The sequence below is a fragment of the Hyperoodon ampullatus genome (genome assembly GCF_949752795.1).
Source record: "Hyperoodon ampullatus genome assembly, chromosome: X".
NCBI classification, from domain to species: domain Eukaryota; kingdom Metazoa; phylum Chordata; class Mammalia; order Artiodactyla; family Ziphiidae; genus Hyperoodon; species Hyperoodon ampullatus.
The window spans coordinates 13760022-13777831 of record NC_136913.1 but is presented as its reverse complement, the minus strand read 5'-3'; the positions used below and the strand labels follow the sequence as shown (position 1 = coordinate 13777831).

Genomic DNA, 17810 nt, shown 5'->3' with positions numbered 1-17810 from the left:
ACCAGGGCTCTAACCCGTGTCCCCTGCATCAGCAGGCGGACTGTCAACCACTGCGCCACCAGGGAAGCCCTGTGATTTTTTTTTAAAGTAAAAATGAAAAGTAGAATTTAGAAGCTGAGTTGGAATAATGCATATTGGTATTACTAAGAGAATAATGGAGGGGGAAATTCTCTAGACAAAAGAATCCAGACGCTGGACTAGAAAATAACATGATTTGAAATAAAGAGAATGCCTCTTCCCTAGTAAGGTTTGGAGGACCTTTATAAGCAAACTGTTGTCTGTATGTACCGTTCTATAATGAATGACATGCTTGCCAAATGCAGTTGTGCGGCCTCCAATTAGGCATTTAACTTTTTGGATGATGTGTCAAAACAGCACAAGAAACCACCGTGGCTTTGATGATTTAGCATTTTAGATTTGATTAACATATGGTTACCTGGTAACGGATTGTAGCTATTGCATAATTTAAATTGACTGCTCAGCCAAAATTATTCTGTTCTTTGTAGAGTTATCTTTATTTTCTTCCATTTGTAAAAGGACGATATTGTTGGCTGCGGGGAAGGCTGTGCATAGGTGGTATCAATACCTTAGTAGCACCAGAGCCCGGGAGTGAAGAGGATGCTTGGTGCGCATCTGTATGACTGTGTCTAAATGAGTTGAGATGGTTGGAACCATGGCCTAGAACCCAATGTAGCCAGAGGTCTGAAGCTCTAGTTGTTTCTGTGTGGTGAATTAGCAAGGACTTCATGAAAGTAAAGGGATCAGACCTCATCTGGAGATTCAGGGCCTTAACCAGATTACCTGTTTGAAGGCCTGAGGCAAGCCTGGAGATGCTCTGTGAAGATGGAGATAGAGAAGCATTTACCATGAAACCAAGAGGAGGTGATTTTAAAAAGTCATTCATGTCGAAATTGACATTTCCTAAGGAGGAAACCATAAAAAATTTTTTTTAATATTTTTAAAAAACAAATAATATGGAATTTGCCAACTCTAAAATGTCTCTTGTTACATGGTGGGGCGGGATCATCTAAAGTTACTTAGTAAGTTAGAAGCAGCAAATAATTAAATCGGTGTGGTATCCCAATTATAATTTGTTATAACTCTCCCTCATGGATTTCAGGGTAATTCCCCGAGGAAGAGCAGTCCTGCTGGGCAGTAGTAGTGAAAGTAGAGGTATGAAACCTTTGCTCAGTGTCATTGGTCATAGTTCTACACAATGTTCTGACTTTGAAAACTTAGTTTTATAAAAAAGAAAATAGAGGGGCTTCCCTGGTGGCACAGTGGTTGAGAGTCCGCCTGCCAATGCAGGGGACACGGGTTCGTGCCCCGGTCCGGGAGGATCCCACATGCCGCGGAGCAGTTGGTCCCGTGAGCCATGGCTGCTGAGCCTGCGCGTCCGGAGCCTGTGCTCTGCAACGGGAGAGGCTACAGCAGTGAGAGGCCCATGTACCGCAAAAAAAAAGAAAATAGAAAGCAACATTTAAATAGCGTTTTAAGCAAGGAATGTTTTTATAACTTGATTACTTGTTTTTTCAAGGATTTATGATTAATAATAGTGAATTAAATAGTACCTAACTGGGTAATTTATCTCTCATGTTTACAACCTTCAGACTCTATATATAAATATTCATAATCGGACATTTTAAACGGTTTCTTGGACTAGAAGATTTTATGATGAAAAAACAGAGTTTAGGTAAATTGTGTAGTATATGCAGTGCTTTTCAGCCAGCCAAACGTATTTTGTGTTTTCAGTGATTGAAGAAAGCAACATATGAGGAAATCTGAGATTAATGGGTGGAAAAGGAAAAAGGCTGTGGAAAAGATGTTTTAAGAGAATAATTTAGAGACTAGCGTCAGATCTGCAACAATGATGTTTTATCTGTATCCTCCAGATAGAAGTTCTCTCTATCCCTTCTGGTAGAAACACGTTCACATATACGGGAATTCAGAATCTGGGCAGAGACCATTTACAAATTTTTGAAGATGGAGTAAAAATAGAGAAGAGTTTATCTATCACTGTGTAACACATTACCCCAAAACTTAGCTGCTTCAGACAACATTTTTTATTGCACAGTTTCGGTGGTTCAGAATTGCAGACATAGCCTCAATTGGAATCTCTCCTTCAGGGTCTCTCCGGAGGCTGCAGTCAAGGTGTCAACTTGGGTCACAGGCAACATCTCAAGGTTCAGTTGGGGCCAGATGTGTCTCCAAGTTCACTCAGAGGTTGTTGGCAGGATTCAGTTCCAGACAGGCTGTTGGACTGAGGGTCCCAGCTCCACACTGGTGGTTAGGTAGAGGCCACCCTCAGCTCCCTGCCATGTGGGCCTTTCCAACATGATGACTTGCTTCATCCAAGCCTGTAAGCTGAGAAGGCAAAAGAGTGCCAGCGAGAGATGGTGATTGCTAGCAAGATGGAGATCAGTCTTTGTTAACCTAATCGTGGCAGTGCCATCCCATCACTCTTGCTGTATTCTCTTCATAACATTCGGGTCACTAGGTCCAGCCCACACGCAGAGGAGGGGATTATACAGGGTGTGAACACCAGGAGGTGGACGTGATGGAGGGTCAGGTTAGAAGCTGCCAACCACTAAGGGTTTTCACCACTCCCCTCCACCCCAGTGTATAATCAACTCTACAATTCCATGGCAAACTAAAAGAAAGTCTTTAAATATTGTCTTTATCATAAAATTGAATCATTTCCCAAAAACGTCTGTAGAAAGGCTATGCAACATTAAGTATCAAAGCATCAAAATCTAATTTCAAAATAATAAACTTTGAGAGAAAGGCGAGTATGTTTTACAAGAATGGTATGTAACCTTCTTTGATTGCCCGAGGCTTGTTTCTTTTTCTTATTTCCCACAAATTAGCTAGAATGGCCAGAATATTGCTCCTTTCATCAAAATGAAGCAGCTTGGGCTTCACTGGTGGTGCAGTGGTTAGGAGTCCGCCTGCCAGCAGGGGACATGGGTTTGAGCCCTGGTCTGGGAGGATCCCACGTGCCGTGGAGCACCTAAGCCTGTGTGCCACAACTACTGAGCCTGCGCTCTAGAGCCCACGAGCCACAACTACTGAGCCTGTGTGCCACAACTGCTGAAGCCCGTGCGCCTAGAGCCCAAGCTCTGCAACAGGAGAGGCCAACGTGGTGAGAGGCCCACGCACCGCAACAAAGAGCAGTCCCCGCTCAACACAACTAGAGAAAGCCCACGCGCAGCAACAAAGACCCAATACAGCCAAAAATAAATAAATAAATAATTATTTTTTTTTTAAAAATGAACCAGCTTATTTCATCATTTGATAGAAACATCAGTATTGGGCATTTGCAAATGAGAACACTCTGACTTGAGGAAAGACTAGTTCCACTTAGCTTTTTTTTTTTTTTTTGCGGTACACGGGCCTCTCACTGCTGTGGCCTCTCCCGTTGCGGAGTACAGGCTCCGGACGCGCAGGCTCAGCGGCCATGGCTCACGGGCCTAGCCACTCTGCGGCATGTGGGATCTTCCCAGACCGGGGCATGAACCCGTGTCCTCTGCATTGGCAGGTGGACTCTCAACCACTGTGCCACCAGGGAAGCCCCCACTTAACTTTTCATTCATGTGTTTGCCATATATAGTTAGTTAAGCAACCAATAGAAAGGTATTTCTTTTTTTTTTAATTTTCTGTTTTATTTTTTTGGCTGCACTGCACGGCTTGTGGGATCTTAAGTTCCCCGACCAGGGACTGAACCCGCACCCTCAGCAGTGAAAGCATGGAGTCCTAACCACTGGACCGCCAGGGAATTCCCGAAACGTATTTCTTAATGGTGCTAAAACCTGCCCACACCTGGCTTCAAGGAGAAGAAATGCTATCCAGCTGTGTCCTGTAAATTGCTTAATAAATAATGCTTACATGTCATTGCTTTATGTGCATCCATTTAGTTCCTTATTAGCAGGCTTCTCCAGATGTACCCGACGTAGTTATATCCAGAACATGGTGTTCATCACCAATGGCAAGTAGAATTAGAGTCTACGAAGGGATCGTATAAATGGGAAGGAACGCAGATTTTGGTTGTAAATTTTCTGCAAACAATCCTTGGTTAAAGGACTGACCCCAAATACCCATCTAGTGAAATCACCAAGCGCTGCACTTGTGAGAATGACGGTGTTGAGTGTAACCCTGGCACACGTGGGCATGTCAGGGCCCTTTGTTCTGCTGGCCCAACGAGCTGCCTTTCCGCAGTTATAGATGAGGAATGGCAAAGGACGCAGTGCAGCCCTCGAGAGACGTGCGTGGAGGTGGCCAGCGAGCTGGGGAGAAGCACTGACACATTCTTCAAGCCCCCCTGCGTGAACGTGTTCCGGTGTGGCGGCTGCTGCAATGAAGAGAGCCTCGTCTGTGTCAACACCAGCACCTCGTACGTTTCCAAACAGGTATGAGGACATCAGCCCTCTCTGGAGCCCTGACGCTGATAGTGTCGACAGCTACAGCTCAGCTGATTGCCAAGCGCTGTCTCAACGCTTTATGTGTGTCATCTCATATAACCCTGAGATAAGCTAAATGGGTAGCTTATCATCTTCCTTTATAGATAAGGAAATGGAGGCTCAAAGAGGTAGCTTGTGGCAGAGCTGGGATTCAAATCCAGGTGACTCCAAAGCCTGAACCCATGTCAGCTGCTGTCTCTCTGATGCTATAATGTCAAGGATCAGAAAGTCATATGGAAGTTACTAGAACAGACGTTTAAAGGAACGAAGATAGCCACACTGACTTGTGTATTCATTAGGTTCCGTGTTGTTCAAATGGAGTGATTGAGAAGAGTTCAGTGATGGGTGGGGGAAGGAGAAAGGGCTGGTGAAGTACCCAGAGCTGGCAGAAAGGGAGAGCTGTTCCCACCCTTAGACTGAAGAGGCAAGAGGATGGAGGGGTTATGGGAACCGAGAGAGGAAATGGAGAAGCGGGCTGCAGGACTGGCTGGAGGAGGGGCAGCCACTGCCAACCCTTAGCCCGGCAGGGGGGTGGGGGCAAGAGGGCCTATAGATCCATTCCATGGAGGTCAGCATCCTGGGATACAGCCCAGTGGGGAAGGAAGGAAAGAGGATGGCGTCTCCGGAGGCACACAGGGAAAATATCTAGCACAAAAGACCTTTGAAAATAATCCTCCAGTCCCCATGAAAGAAAGAATTCTTCCCTCTCCATCTTATAAAATTCCTTTTGCTCAGTAGATAAGTTTTTGATTCTGTTGCTACCATATTGTTAAGAAATGTAATAAACGTGGCATAGAAGAGCAGTAATAACAAACTTAGCAAAACATTAAAAAGCTGTAAGTCAAACTACATTCCTTTTGGTTCTGTGTCGCAAATTCCTCACGCGTATTGGTATATTCATTTAATTGTCACATTTGCCTCTACAATCTAGCCTCATGATTGTGAAAAGAGGTAGCGCAATAAAATTACCTGTGCACTGAATATACCCATGTTAGGTAATTATCTTAATTGGATGGAAAGAATGGAATCCTGATTTGTTTGATACTAGGTTAACTTATCCTTAATTTTCCCCCCTACTTAAAATATCCCTTAAACTGAAGAGTTTCTTTTTCTAAATTCTTTTAGAGAATCTTGGAACTTGTAAAAATTCTGACCTCTGCTGTTTGACAATCAGGGAAAAAAATGACATAAGTATGGCTAAGCATCAACTGTCAGTGGAAACGAAGCTTGCATAACGTAAGAGACTTTAGTTCATGACCGTGTTCTACCCTAGAGTATAGCTGAAAAATTTCGCAAGAAGATGAAGTTCATGTAAAATAAACACTCTAAAAACACCCTCTTACTTAGACTCGTGGAAGTGCCATTACATATAAAAAGGTCAGGCTAAACACAAGTTTAATGGATTGCTTCCACTTAACAGTAGATAATGGAGTATTTTGACTGCTGTCCTCAACAAATGAGTAGTTTTAAAGAATGTGCTTAAGTGTAAATGTACAGCAGTTTTTCTTTCCAAATATGCATATTTGAACATTGTAATAGTGGTTTTTTTTAAAGAAAAACTACCTCTCATCCCAAAGTTATGGACTGTTCAGTGAAATACATCTTAGAAACTAAGTGAATAAATGAACACTCTATGTAGTAAGGACTACATGGAATGCTGATTGAATGGGCAGAGCATTAAAATCAAGTTGAAACGCATCCATACATCAGAGAGCCTCTCTAGAAACAAAGTAACTGATATTCTCAGCAAGTAAATTTTGCTTGCGGAGATCCCATCTTGCTTCCTCTGGTCACAGCAATTTCATTCCAAAAAGTAATAAGGCATATTCTTAAGAGTATCCCCTCTAGCTCTAGAGTAGACTGCCTAGGTTCAAATCCTTACTCTTCCAATCAATAGTTATATGGCCTTAGGCAAGTTATATAACCTCTCTGTACGTCTGTTTTTTCACCTGTAGAGTTGGAGGGGGGTAATTAAAAAAACCCTCCCTGTAATGTTGTTACAAGGGTAAATGAATTAATATAAAAGTGCTTACAACAGGGGCTAGCATATAGAAACATAGAATGATATTCATGTTACCTATCATTGTTTGGGCATGATGGTCTTGTATCAGTCAGTTATTACTATATAATGCTGCATAATAAACACCCTAAAACTTAGTGGCTTCAAACAACGATGGCTTTTTCTCATTCATGTATCTGAGATTCATTTAGTTTAGAGTGGGCTCAGTTGGGCTTGGTGGCAAGCTGCAGGTTGAGTCCAGGTCTGGTCCCTGTGTCTCGTATCCCTTAGACCAGCAAGCCTGCCAGATTATGCTCTTCACATGGCTAGAGCAAATGCATGCACGCACAGTTCAAGTCTGTGCTTGTGTCATGTCTGCTAATGTCCTCTCAACCAAAGCAAGTCACATGGCCAAGTCCAAAGTCAAGGAACAGAAAACTATATTCCTCCAATGGAGATGGCACGGGAAGAGATAAGTAAATCGTTTTGAGCAGTGATCTGTTCACCATGGTTGCAAAGAAACTTCATAGCTATAATTTCATTTAATCCTTACAATTCACACTCAGACTTAAAGCAGGAGCAGGGAACATTTTACAAGGTTACCATTTTACAAGGTCACCATTTTACAAGCGTTCTAGGGACACCAAAAATTTAAGAGATTTGACAAAACTTAAATACTTGATAAAGTTGGTTAAGGCCCTGGTCTTCTGACACCCAGCCCAGAATTCTTTCCTTCATGCCAGCCCTTAGCCTTATTCTGTTTTTTTTTTTTGAATTTTATTGAAGTATAGCTGATTTACAATGTTTTGTTAATTTCGGTTCTACAGCAAAGTGACTCAGTTATACACATATATATTCTTCTTTATATTCTTTTCCATTATGGTTTATTACAGGTCATTGAATATAGTTCCCTGTGCTATACAGTAAGACCTTGTTGTTTATCCATCCTATATATAATAGTTTGCATATTAGCTCTATTCTTTTTTTTTTTAACATCTTTATTGGAGTATAATTGCTTTACAGTGGTGTGTTAGTTTCTGCTTTATAACAAAGTGAATCAGTTATACATATACATATGTTCTCATATCTCTTCCCTCTTGCGTCTCCCTCCCTCCCACCCTCCCTATCCCACCCCTCTAGGTGGTCACAAAGCACCGAGCTGATCTCCCTGTGCTATGCGGCTGCTTCCCACTAGCTATCTATTTTACGTTGGTAGTGTATTCTTAATGGACGACTTTGCTAAAGTCATTACCGTAAGGAACAAAGGCAAAAATGCAGACTGTAGAAATTATTCTTATTTTTTAAATATGTATTATAGTTATCTTTCTCTGCTCTAGCTCTTTGAGATATCAGTACCTTTGACATCAGTACCTGAATTAGTGCCTGTTAAAGTTGCCAACCATACAGGTTGTAAGTGCTTGCCAACAGCTCCCCGCCATCCGTACTCGATTATTAGAAGATCCATCCAGATCCCAGAAGAAGATCGGTAAGCATTTCTTAGACTTCTTCATGCTTGTTCTTGCCTTGGCTAAAGCTGTGTGTGGAGAATAGTTCATTAATTACAGAGTCATCGCTCTCTCTTCAAGCTCTTTGTCTTTTAGGTTCTAACCCAGATCTACGGGTAATAACTGTTTGGCAAGTATATTTTTTATGAGGTGTTACATGTATATTGCAGTAGGATCAGAAAGTTCAGTGGTTTTGAACTCAGCATGTCAAGCTGTGGGCACGTTTGTTCTTAATATGCATAGTCTGATGCAGTTGTAAAACTCTGCTCCAGACTCAAATTTGGCATCTGTTCCCTCATTCCAGAACAAGCATTAGATAAAACCCATTTCAGGCTGTTTACATATTTAAGTCCCGAAGTTAGGAGGGGGAAAGAAGGCTCCTGGAGTCGCTGGGGAGTGGCGCAACTGTGTGCATCTGATTCTGGCAATTTTTTAAGCCTTCCTGTTAAGTTGACCAAATGGGAAATATTATTTTAAATGAAAAATGAGTTTAATTTGCCTAGACATTTTCTTGTGAGTATTTTGTGATTCTTTATGAGACAAATTATGACACCCTCAAGTGTCCTGAAATCAAAGGTAAGAATCATTGATTTGGGGAAAAAGAATTTACTACAGAGAAACAAAAGGGCAAATCACAACTATTGAATAAAAATATAAAGTAATTAAGTTGGATACTTAGATCTTGCAAAAGTAAAGGAGTAAACGCACTGTGTGAGTGCCAGGTAGAAAAGAAAGCTCATAATAAAGGAACATTTATCCTCCAGATTTTCCTGCTGTCCTGGCCAGTGTTCTTATCTCCGTTTTACAGACATAATGCTTAGGAGCTGGGTTAGAACACTATTCACTTGGGGTAAATAAGCTCTGTTGACAGCTAATTTACATAGTTTTTAACACCAATCCTCTTAAAAAGAGTATACCTTTCCAAAATTACAGTTTGGTTTCCAAACGTTTCCACAGAGAATATTTGTAATTACAGAATTACTATCTAATAACATGCTGTTCATAAATATGAATTAAGCTCCTTAAAAATCTTCACTATTCTCCACTCGGAAATGTATTCAACATTTTAAAAAAAATGTTCCAAAGGTATGACTACCCTTGAAAGCTTTAAAATCTGATTTATTGTTTTCTCCTCCTAGCTGTTCCCATTCCAAGAAACTCTGTCCTATTGACATGCTCTGGGACAGCAACAAATGTAAATGTGTTTTACAGGAGGAGAATCCACTCGCCGGAATGGAAGGTAATCACAGCAGTGGTGAAATGATAATAGTAATAATAATAATAATAATAATAACAACAATAGCAACTAGTATTTATTGACCAAGCGATCTTGTAAGCCTTTTATATGTATCAACTCATTTAATCCTCCCAATAATCCTATAATGTATGATTAATATCCCTTTTTTTTTACAATTACAAAATGGACACACCAAAATGTCTAGTAACTTTCTAGACACACAGCCAAGAGTGATAGAAGCAGTGAGATTCCAGAGACCTCTGTGCTATAATTATATAGTAAGTCTACCAATGCCTCGTTCTGCTTTTTAATCTTAAAGACCCAGATGATTAGAGCATCCCCAAACATTGAATTTGAAAGGGGATGATAACCTTTAATGAAAGCCACTTCAGAATGAAACACGAGTCAACCACATTTTACTAAGTTATTTATATAAAAGTCCTACAGGAATGTAAGGTCATTTTGGACGTGTTGGTTTTTTTCAACTGTGTCATGTGAAAACATGCCAATAATTTGAAAAAAATGGGGAATAAGAGAAGACTTCTTCTGAAACGAGGGCAAAGTAAAAGCAAAACACGGCTATTGGGCTCAGGGGAGTTGGGAACCAGATGAGCTAGGCTCTCGTCACTGCACATAACTTACAATGCTCTGATTTTTGATTATGAACATCTGGCTGAAAGTGAATCCACTTTTTATTGACTTCTGAGAGAACTTGACGTGATTCCACTGTAAAGATCGTAAGGAATCATGCAATTTGAACCTTGCTTGTTTCCAACTATGATCTACAAGCAAGATTAGTAAGGATTAAGCTCTAAGGAATCTGTCCTAGAAACTGTAAATAACAAGCTATTCCCTATGCTTCTGTCTCTCAGCTTCCAAGTGTTTTCATGAAAGCTCAACCCAGGGTTTGAGGGAATCTTAAAGTTCATGTAGTTTAAATGCCCATGCAGATCTTTTTAAAAAATTGAAGTATAGTTGACTTACAGTGTTTCAGGTGTGGAGCAAAGTGATTCAGTTTTATATATATATTCTTTTTCAGATTATTTTCCATTATAAGTTATTGAATATAGTTCCCTGTGCTATACAGTAAGTCCTTGTTGTATATCTGTTTTGTATATAGTAGTGTGTGTATGTTAATCCCAAACTTCTAATTTATCCTCTCCCGCCTTTCCTTTTGGTAACCATAAGTTTGTTTTCTATGTCCGTGAGTCTGTTTCTGTTTTGTAGATAAGTTCATTTGTATCATTTTTTTAGATTCCACATATAAGTGATATCATATGATATTTGTCTTTCTCTGACTTACTTCGCTGAGTATGATAATCTCTGGGTCCATCCATGTTGCTGCAAGTGGCATTATTTCATTCTCTTTTATGACTGAGTAGTATTCCATTGTATATATGTGCCACATCTTCTTTATCCATTCCTCTGTTGATGGACATTTAGGTTGCTTCCATGTCTTGGCTGTTGTAAGTAGTGCTGACATTGGGGTGCGTGTACCTTTTCAAATTAGAGTTTTCGTCTTTTCTGGATATATGCCCAGGAGTGGGATTGCTGGGTCCTACAGTAACTCTGTAAATGCCCATGCCAATCTTGAATGTCATGTACATCCTTCCCACCAAGTCTTCAGCCATCCTCTGCTAGGAAATACATCAGTCGTGGGGAAACTTGACAAACCCACTGAGGCATCCCAGTTACACTGGGCACACTCTTGTTGCTAATAAACTATATTGAACCCGAATCTGTCTCTCTCTCTGTCTAGAAGAGTGCTGTCCAATGGAATTACAGTGAGAGTCACATATACAACTTACATTTTATAGTACTCACATTAAAAAGGTTAAAAGAAACAGATGAAATTAATTTTAATGTTTTACTTAGTCTAATATATAAAAAATACTCTCATTTCAACACGCAAGCAATATAAGATTTATCAAGGGTATACCCTTCATTCTTTGTGCTACGTCTTTGAAATCCAGTGTGTATTTTACACTTAGAGCACATCTCAATTCACACTTGCCATTTCATGTGCATTCTGGCCCGTAGCCAGCATGTTGGATAGCCCAGCTCTAGAGCATCAACTTGTTACTTCAGCTTTACCCTATGGAACCATGTAAAACCAATCTAATTCTTTCTCCATGTGACCCATTTTTAAACTGTGTTAGAAAGTTATTATGTGGAATCCAAAAAATGGTACAAATGAACTTATCTACAAAATGGAAATAGAGTCACAGATGTAGAAAACAAACTTGAGGTTACCAAGGGGGGGGGAGGGATAAATTGGGAGACTGGGATTGGCATATACACAGTATTGTACATAAAATAGGTAACTGATAAGGACCTACTGTACAGCACAGGGAACTCTACTCAGTACTCTGTAATGGCCTATATGGGAAAAGAATCTAAAGAAGAGTAGATATAGGTATAACTGATTCACTTTGCCGTACACCTGAAACTAACACAACATTGTAAATCAACTATTCTCCAATAAAAAAATTTTTAAAAAGAAAGTTATTGTGGAAAGCTGTATATATAGAACTTAAAGGCTGTTCTAATCAAGCTTTCCCTGGTACACAGCTCCTGGGAGAGAGATTTGTACTTTGGAGGTTTACATGCAGGACTGCTTTCAAAGGTGACGGGTCGGGGGCAGGACTGGGCAGAGGGAGAAGTTGAACCTTGTTGCAGTTGCTGAGAGGCGTTAGCCAAGCCTGTGGGGAGCTGAAACTGGGACAGCCCGTGGGGGGATGCCTCAAATTGAGGCAAAGGGGCAGGGTCCTATGGACTCGTCACTGGATAAGGGCTACCTCAGAGAGGGGATATAACCTTGGGTGAGGCAGGTTCTTTCTGCTGAAGGTAATTCGTGGGGAGGGACTTAGCCGGCGCCCATGTGTGTTGAGGGCAGGAAGAGTAGTGGAGAAAGAGAGGAGTGTTCTGAGCCAGGGGAAAATGAGCGCTCAGGGCTGGAAGTGAAAGACCGCAGCGCGTCTGGCTGCTGGAAGACAGTCAGCATGGTGGGGACGTTACAGGAGGGGGCTGGGTAGATGTGAGAGAGGAAGCTGGAGAGGTTCACAGGGGACCCTTGTAAAGCGTGTCCCAGAGCTTGGATGTGATGCTAAACGCAAAAGGAAACCACTCAACTGGTTTAAGTGGACAGTGACAGCACCAGTTAGAATTTTAACAGAATCAACCGAGTGACAGTGTACAAGAGGGTGGGTTGGCCGGGGGCAGGCAAGGAGGAAGGGGACCTTTTGGGAAGTTGTGGCAATGATGGAAGTGAGAGGCACGGGGTAGCCTTGATCACTTCCCATCACTTCTCATTTTCATCTCCTGCAACTCGGTTAATGTGGGCCAAGTTCATGGTCACTTCTCCAGTGGCTTCATCAAACTGATGACATATATTGAGCTTACTGTTCACTAAATACTTTTTCTTCCCACACATGTGGCTATTAAGCCAGCTGCTTTTTCTACAATAACTTCTCTTCCCTGGATGAGCATATGTGAGTTAGTGAATCCAAGTCCAATTTAATTTCATCTTGTTAGATTCAGGCCACTGCTCTAAACTGTTTTAAAAAACAAACAGACAAACAAACAAGAAAACTAAGAATACCAAAAAAAGAAAAAAATTAGGGAGTCCTGATTCTAGATTTTAAATTCCTCAAGATACCCACAAATTCAAGAATTTACTTGGAAAAATTCCATCAGTTTATTGATTTAAAATAATAAATGGAACAAGGCTGAGGACCTAACACACTGGTATCCCATCATCAACTTCCCTAGGATTGAAATTGATATACAATACATCGGGTATCACCCTTAGCCAGTTACCGCTTCACTCAGCTCTCCTACGTCCATTCTCTGTCACTTTCAACTTATCTATAAGGATTGAGGTCAGCCACTGCCAACTACCTTGCTGAAGTTCAGCAAATACCTGGTAGACTGTGTTTCCCTAAACCACGGCTCCAAGAATGGAGTTGGGACAGCCTGAAGTGTTCTAAGTGAATCTCTACTGCCACCTAGTGATCCATGCAAATCTTTTAGGAGCTTCTATCTAGTCTCATCTTGCCCCAAAGTGACATCTGGCATCTGCATATGGCTTACAAAGCTTACCTTTTTCCTCTTCACACAATTCAGAATGGAGGATCCTCAGATCTAGCCTTTCAATACCCATTCCACATGAGCCCTCAAAGATCATCAGTCACAGAGCAGTTAAGACTATGAGATTGGATGACATGAGATTGCCATTTTGATATATCATTAATGGCCAGATATTGGCAAGACCATATGCCTTAACCCAATGTCTTGGAATGCTAGATGGGATTCTTCAGAATCTCCGTATATCGGCCTGCTTCAGGACCCTTGTATTACAACAAATAAACTCAGCAAATGTTTATCAAGTGCCTATTTTATGCCAGAACGATGAGACCTGATCCCTATAACCTTTAGGATTTTTTCATTAACAGAGGAAACATAGAAATAAACAGACAAATGTAAGCAGTACCAGAAAGGACAGAATGGAAATATGCACAGGGTAGGGCCCTTAACTAAATTTGAAGTTGGGAAAGGTATCGGGGGAAAGGATGACTAGCAAAGGGAACGACAAGGCGAAAAGCATGGGGTTGAGAGACCCTGACATGTCACGAGAACAGAAAGTACTATAATTTGGTACGGAGGAGCATAGGATACATGAGAGAGAGACAGAAGATGAGTCTGGGAGGTTGATAGGGTCCAGCTCATGGAGGGTCTCTTTTGTCTTGGTGGGGAAATTGACTCTTATTGGGAAAGAGAGAACCTTTTAAGGTAATTAAAGCAGTAGAGCAGGGACTTCCCTGGTGGCACAGTGGTTAAGAATCAGCCTGCCAATGCAGGGGACACGGGTTTGATTCCTGGTCCGGGAAGATCCTACATGCCGCAGAGCAACTAAGCCCGTGGACCACAACTACTGAGCCTGCGCTCTGGAGCCCACGAGCCACAACTATTGAGCCCTCGTGCCTAGAGCCCGTGCTCCACAACAAGAGAAGCCACCACAATGAGAAGCCCGCGCACCGCAACGAAGAGTAGCCCCCGCTCACAGCAACTAGAGAAAGCCCGCGTGCAGCAACGAAAGACCCAACACAGCCAAAAATAAATAAATTTAAAAAAATAAAGCAGTAGTGACATGATTAGATTTGCATTTGATATTGTGGAGAATGGATTGAAAGGGTAAAACTTGTGGTGGTGAAGTGAGTGAGTGCCATTTGCACAAAAAGTACAAGGTACTGACTGAATTGAGGCTGTGGCAGTGATGATGAAAAAGAACAAATTCAGGGAGGCAGAACTGGGTGGACATGGTAATTAGATTCAACATGGCGGGTGAGTCAGGAGTGACGGCACCGTTCACTAAGTGAGGCAAAGTGGGAGAGAAGCAGGTTTGGGGAAGAAACTCAACACTTAGCTTTCCTCCAAGCCTTTCAAGAATGCTGAGGTGACACTGTCAAGTTCTTCCAAAGTTTCTGTCTCCTCTGTTTTATGCAATGAGTTTCAACTCGATGATCAGAATTGGACACGGAGTAGTAGTTATCCAGTTGTTTTGTATATTTTCTAGAAGAAATATCGGTCAGCTAAGTGTGTCAAAAACCTCTCAGACCCTCCTCTCTCAGCTGATCATGTTTTCCAACAGATGTCTGTGGAATCAAAGTTCATTGTCATTGCTGTATCCTTTATATTAGTATTATGATCTGCGGTGAGGAAATACATCACTGTTTCTACCCATAGCCTGGAAGGTGTGAGGTGTATTTTTTGACCAACACTTTTTCCATTTAGATCACGCTCATCTCCAGGAGCTGGCTCTCTGCGGTCCACACATGAAGTTTGATGAGGATCGTTGCGAGTGTGTCTGTAAAACACCATGTCCCAGAGATCTCATCCAGCACCCAGAGAACTGCAGTTGCATTGAGTGCAGAGAAACTCTGGAGAGCTGCTGCCAGAAGCACAAGATATTTCACCCAGACACCTGCAGGTGAACAGCTTTTTGCACTTTCGCCTAAATTTGGCCCATTGACATTTAATGTAAATACCATTTAGATTTGGTGGGCTTCCTTATTAAGCCAATTTTATTGTTCAATGCCAAGCCCCCTTTTTGATAGTAAAACAGAGGTTTGGCAACTACGGAATAAGTATATAGAGTGATGACTGATTGTGAAATCAAGAAAATCATGCCTGCTATTGTTGGCTTATGGATCTTAAGCAAAAACTAAAGTTGATGAAATTTCAACAATTATTATTTCAGATCAGCTGACTCTTTAGCTCAATCTCTCTCTCAGTATATATCCACATATGTTTGCTTTTTTTCTTTGAGGAAGGGGATGTCATTGGATTTATATAGCAAGAACTTTACTGATGAATAGAACACTTAGAAGTTAGCAATTGTGCTTTAATAGATTCTGAAACCATGTGGGGTAACCATCCAGGATTTTATATTGACATTTTAAATATGTATCTGGAAAATTTACTTTGAAAACGTAATCAAATCAGATCAGAGTTTTTCCTTGGAACTTAGTCCTTGATTCTGAATTCTCATGTTTATTTTCTTTTGTAACAGCTGTGAGGACAGATGCCCCTTTCACATGAGAACCTGTGCAAATGGAAAACCAGCATGTCCAAAGCATTGCCGCTTTCCAAAGGAGAAAAGGGCCGCCCATGGGCTCCACGATCGAGAAAATCCTTGATTCAGCCTTGATCCCCAGTTCCCCATCCCTGTCGTTTTAAACAGCATGCTGCTTTGCCAAGTTGCTGTCACTGTTCCAGTTGTTAGAAAAAAAATCCGTTTTACATAGTACTATGGTGAATCCAGATGGACCTTCCATTAAACACCAGGTGAGGATTCCCTGGCTCTCTGACAGGTGTCTTCTAACTGAAGATGCTCTGCACACCAAGGAATGGAGAGTGAAAAAGGTTTGATCATCATGGAATGACAGGTACCATGTGATTAATTACTCAGAGCAGATGAGGCAATTTGCATAGTCTTCGAGTCCTTTGCTAATTGCAACTCTCTTGTGAATTATTCTGATTCTTTCTTATGCCGATTTTGATTTGTATGATCAGCACTGATTATCCGATTACTGTCCAGCTTGTAGTTTTGAGTTTACCAAACTACTGCCTGTTGTTTCATATTTAAGTGTATTTAAAGAAAATAAACACATTATTCAAGCCAGAGAATTTCATGTGTTATTTAATATGCTACCGCTCTAAATTTTATGCTAAAGAAAAAAATATTTTACAGAGAGAAAGGAATTCAGAAGTGGGAGGTGTGGGAGAGACAAGAACACAATAAAACTAGACTCCACTTTTGGGAAACCGAAAGAATAGCTCTCAGGAGGTTTAAGGTTCTAAACGAGGTTAAATAAGTGTGACCCCCAAATCAGCTGGACATCAGTCTTTCCTTTGAGATTCAGTTTACCTTGACTTGACCCCCAGTTGAACTTGACTTGATGGAGGAGAGCCCACTGGTGCCCCTGACACCTTTGCGGGTGTATATTTCTTCCGGCCACCTCCAGCTCCACGTTTCTGCACTTACTCAACTATCAGTCTCATTCACATCTCAGTTCTCAGGGCCACATGATTCATCTCTCTTTTCCACAGCTACCCAGGAAGGGAGCACAAGCCTTTTTCCTTTGCTTTTTTGCTCAAATACTCCCACAAATAACGTGTTGATGGTGTAGATTTACTGAAAAGTTTGGTAAAACAGAGGGAATTTAGCAGCTCTAGCAGAACTAAGTTACTTAGCAAATAACTTAAAAATTGATGCTCTACCAAGCATCTTGCATAGATATGTAGGTAGGTAGGTAGATAGATGATAGATACGCACATAATCTATTACATTTATTGCACACTTTTGTAAATAGTTATGTTCATGTTATCTCCCCACTACTCTGTGACCTCTTTACGATTGGAACTGTGTCCTGATCAAACTTGTGCAACCCAAGTTTCTCAGGCCAGACCATGTGGAGCAATACAATAATAAGGAGATAAAGAATGATAAACATAGCAAAAAACTGTATTGTTTCTCCTGGAGCCGAATGGTAGAATGCTTGGATCCTGTCTCAAATCCCCGCCCTTCCTCTCTCAGGGCTCCTAAGCAGTTCCCGAGTTCTCCCCTCCTTTGCTCAAGTTCTCTCAGAGCCTGTGGCTCTGGGCCCTCTGCTTCCTTCCTGGCCTTAGCTCTCAGCCCCTACCCTGGGGACACAGCTGATCTTGACCTTGCCTGGGACCAGTCCCCACAGTGCAGCCATTACCATGGCCTCATCATTTACTGGTGTTGGCCCAATCACTCCTGTCCTGTCACTGTCCCTTCTGTCCTCACTTTATGACCTTCATGTCGGTGGGCCTTCTTTCTTCTAGTTGTACTGTTTGATTCTCAGGCTTCTGAAAGGGCTCACAGGTAACTTAGTTTCTTAAATGTATTAGCATTCAGCTTCTCGCTCTCTCCCTTCATTCAGTTTCTACCACTCTCTCCTCCTCAATAGTATTTGGTTAAATTCCCTTGAGAGCTGGGGCAGCAGACGGTCCAAGGGACTCTGCTCAATTAGAGTCACTTTGCTCATCTTGACTGGTTAAAAAGAGAGGTCGAATCCCAGACAAGG

At 41.5% G+C, this 17810-nt stretch overlaps 1 protein-coding gene across 2 annotated transcripts in view; it reads left to right on the top strand.

Moving 5' to 3' along the window:
- VEGFD (vascular endothelial growth factor D) overlaps positions 1–15896 on the top strand; it is a gene marked incomplete at both ends in the record, with an annotated part of 38573 nt that extends 22677 nt beyond the window's left edge. For both annotated transcript variants that reach the window (XM_079728188.1, XM_079728187.1), the window contains 5 exons: positions 4216–4406; positions 7794–7942; positions 9101–9201; positions 14992–15187; positions 15770–15896. In XM_079728188.1, the coding sequence (XP_079584314.1) occupies positions 4216–4406; positions 7794–7942; positions 9101–9201; positions 14992–15187; positions 15770–15896 (764 nt within the window). The remainder of the gene's footprint in view (positions 1–4215; positions 4407–7793; positions 7943–9100; positions 9202–14991; positions 15188–15769) is intronic.
- Positions 15897–17810: the final 1914 nt, after the last annotated feature.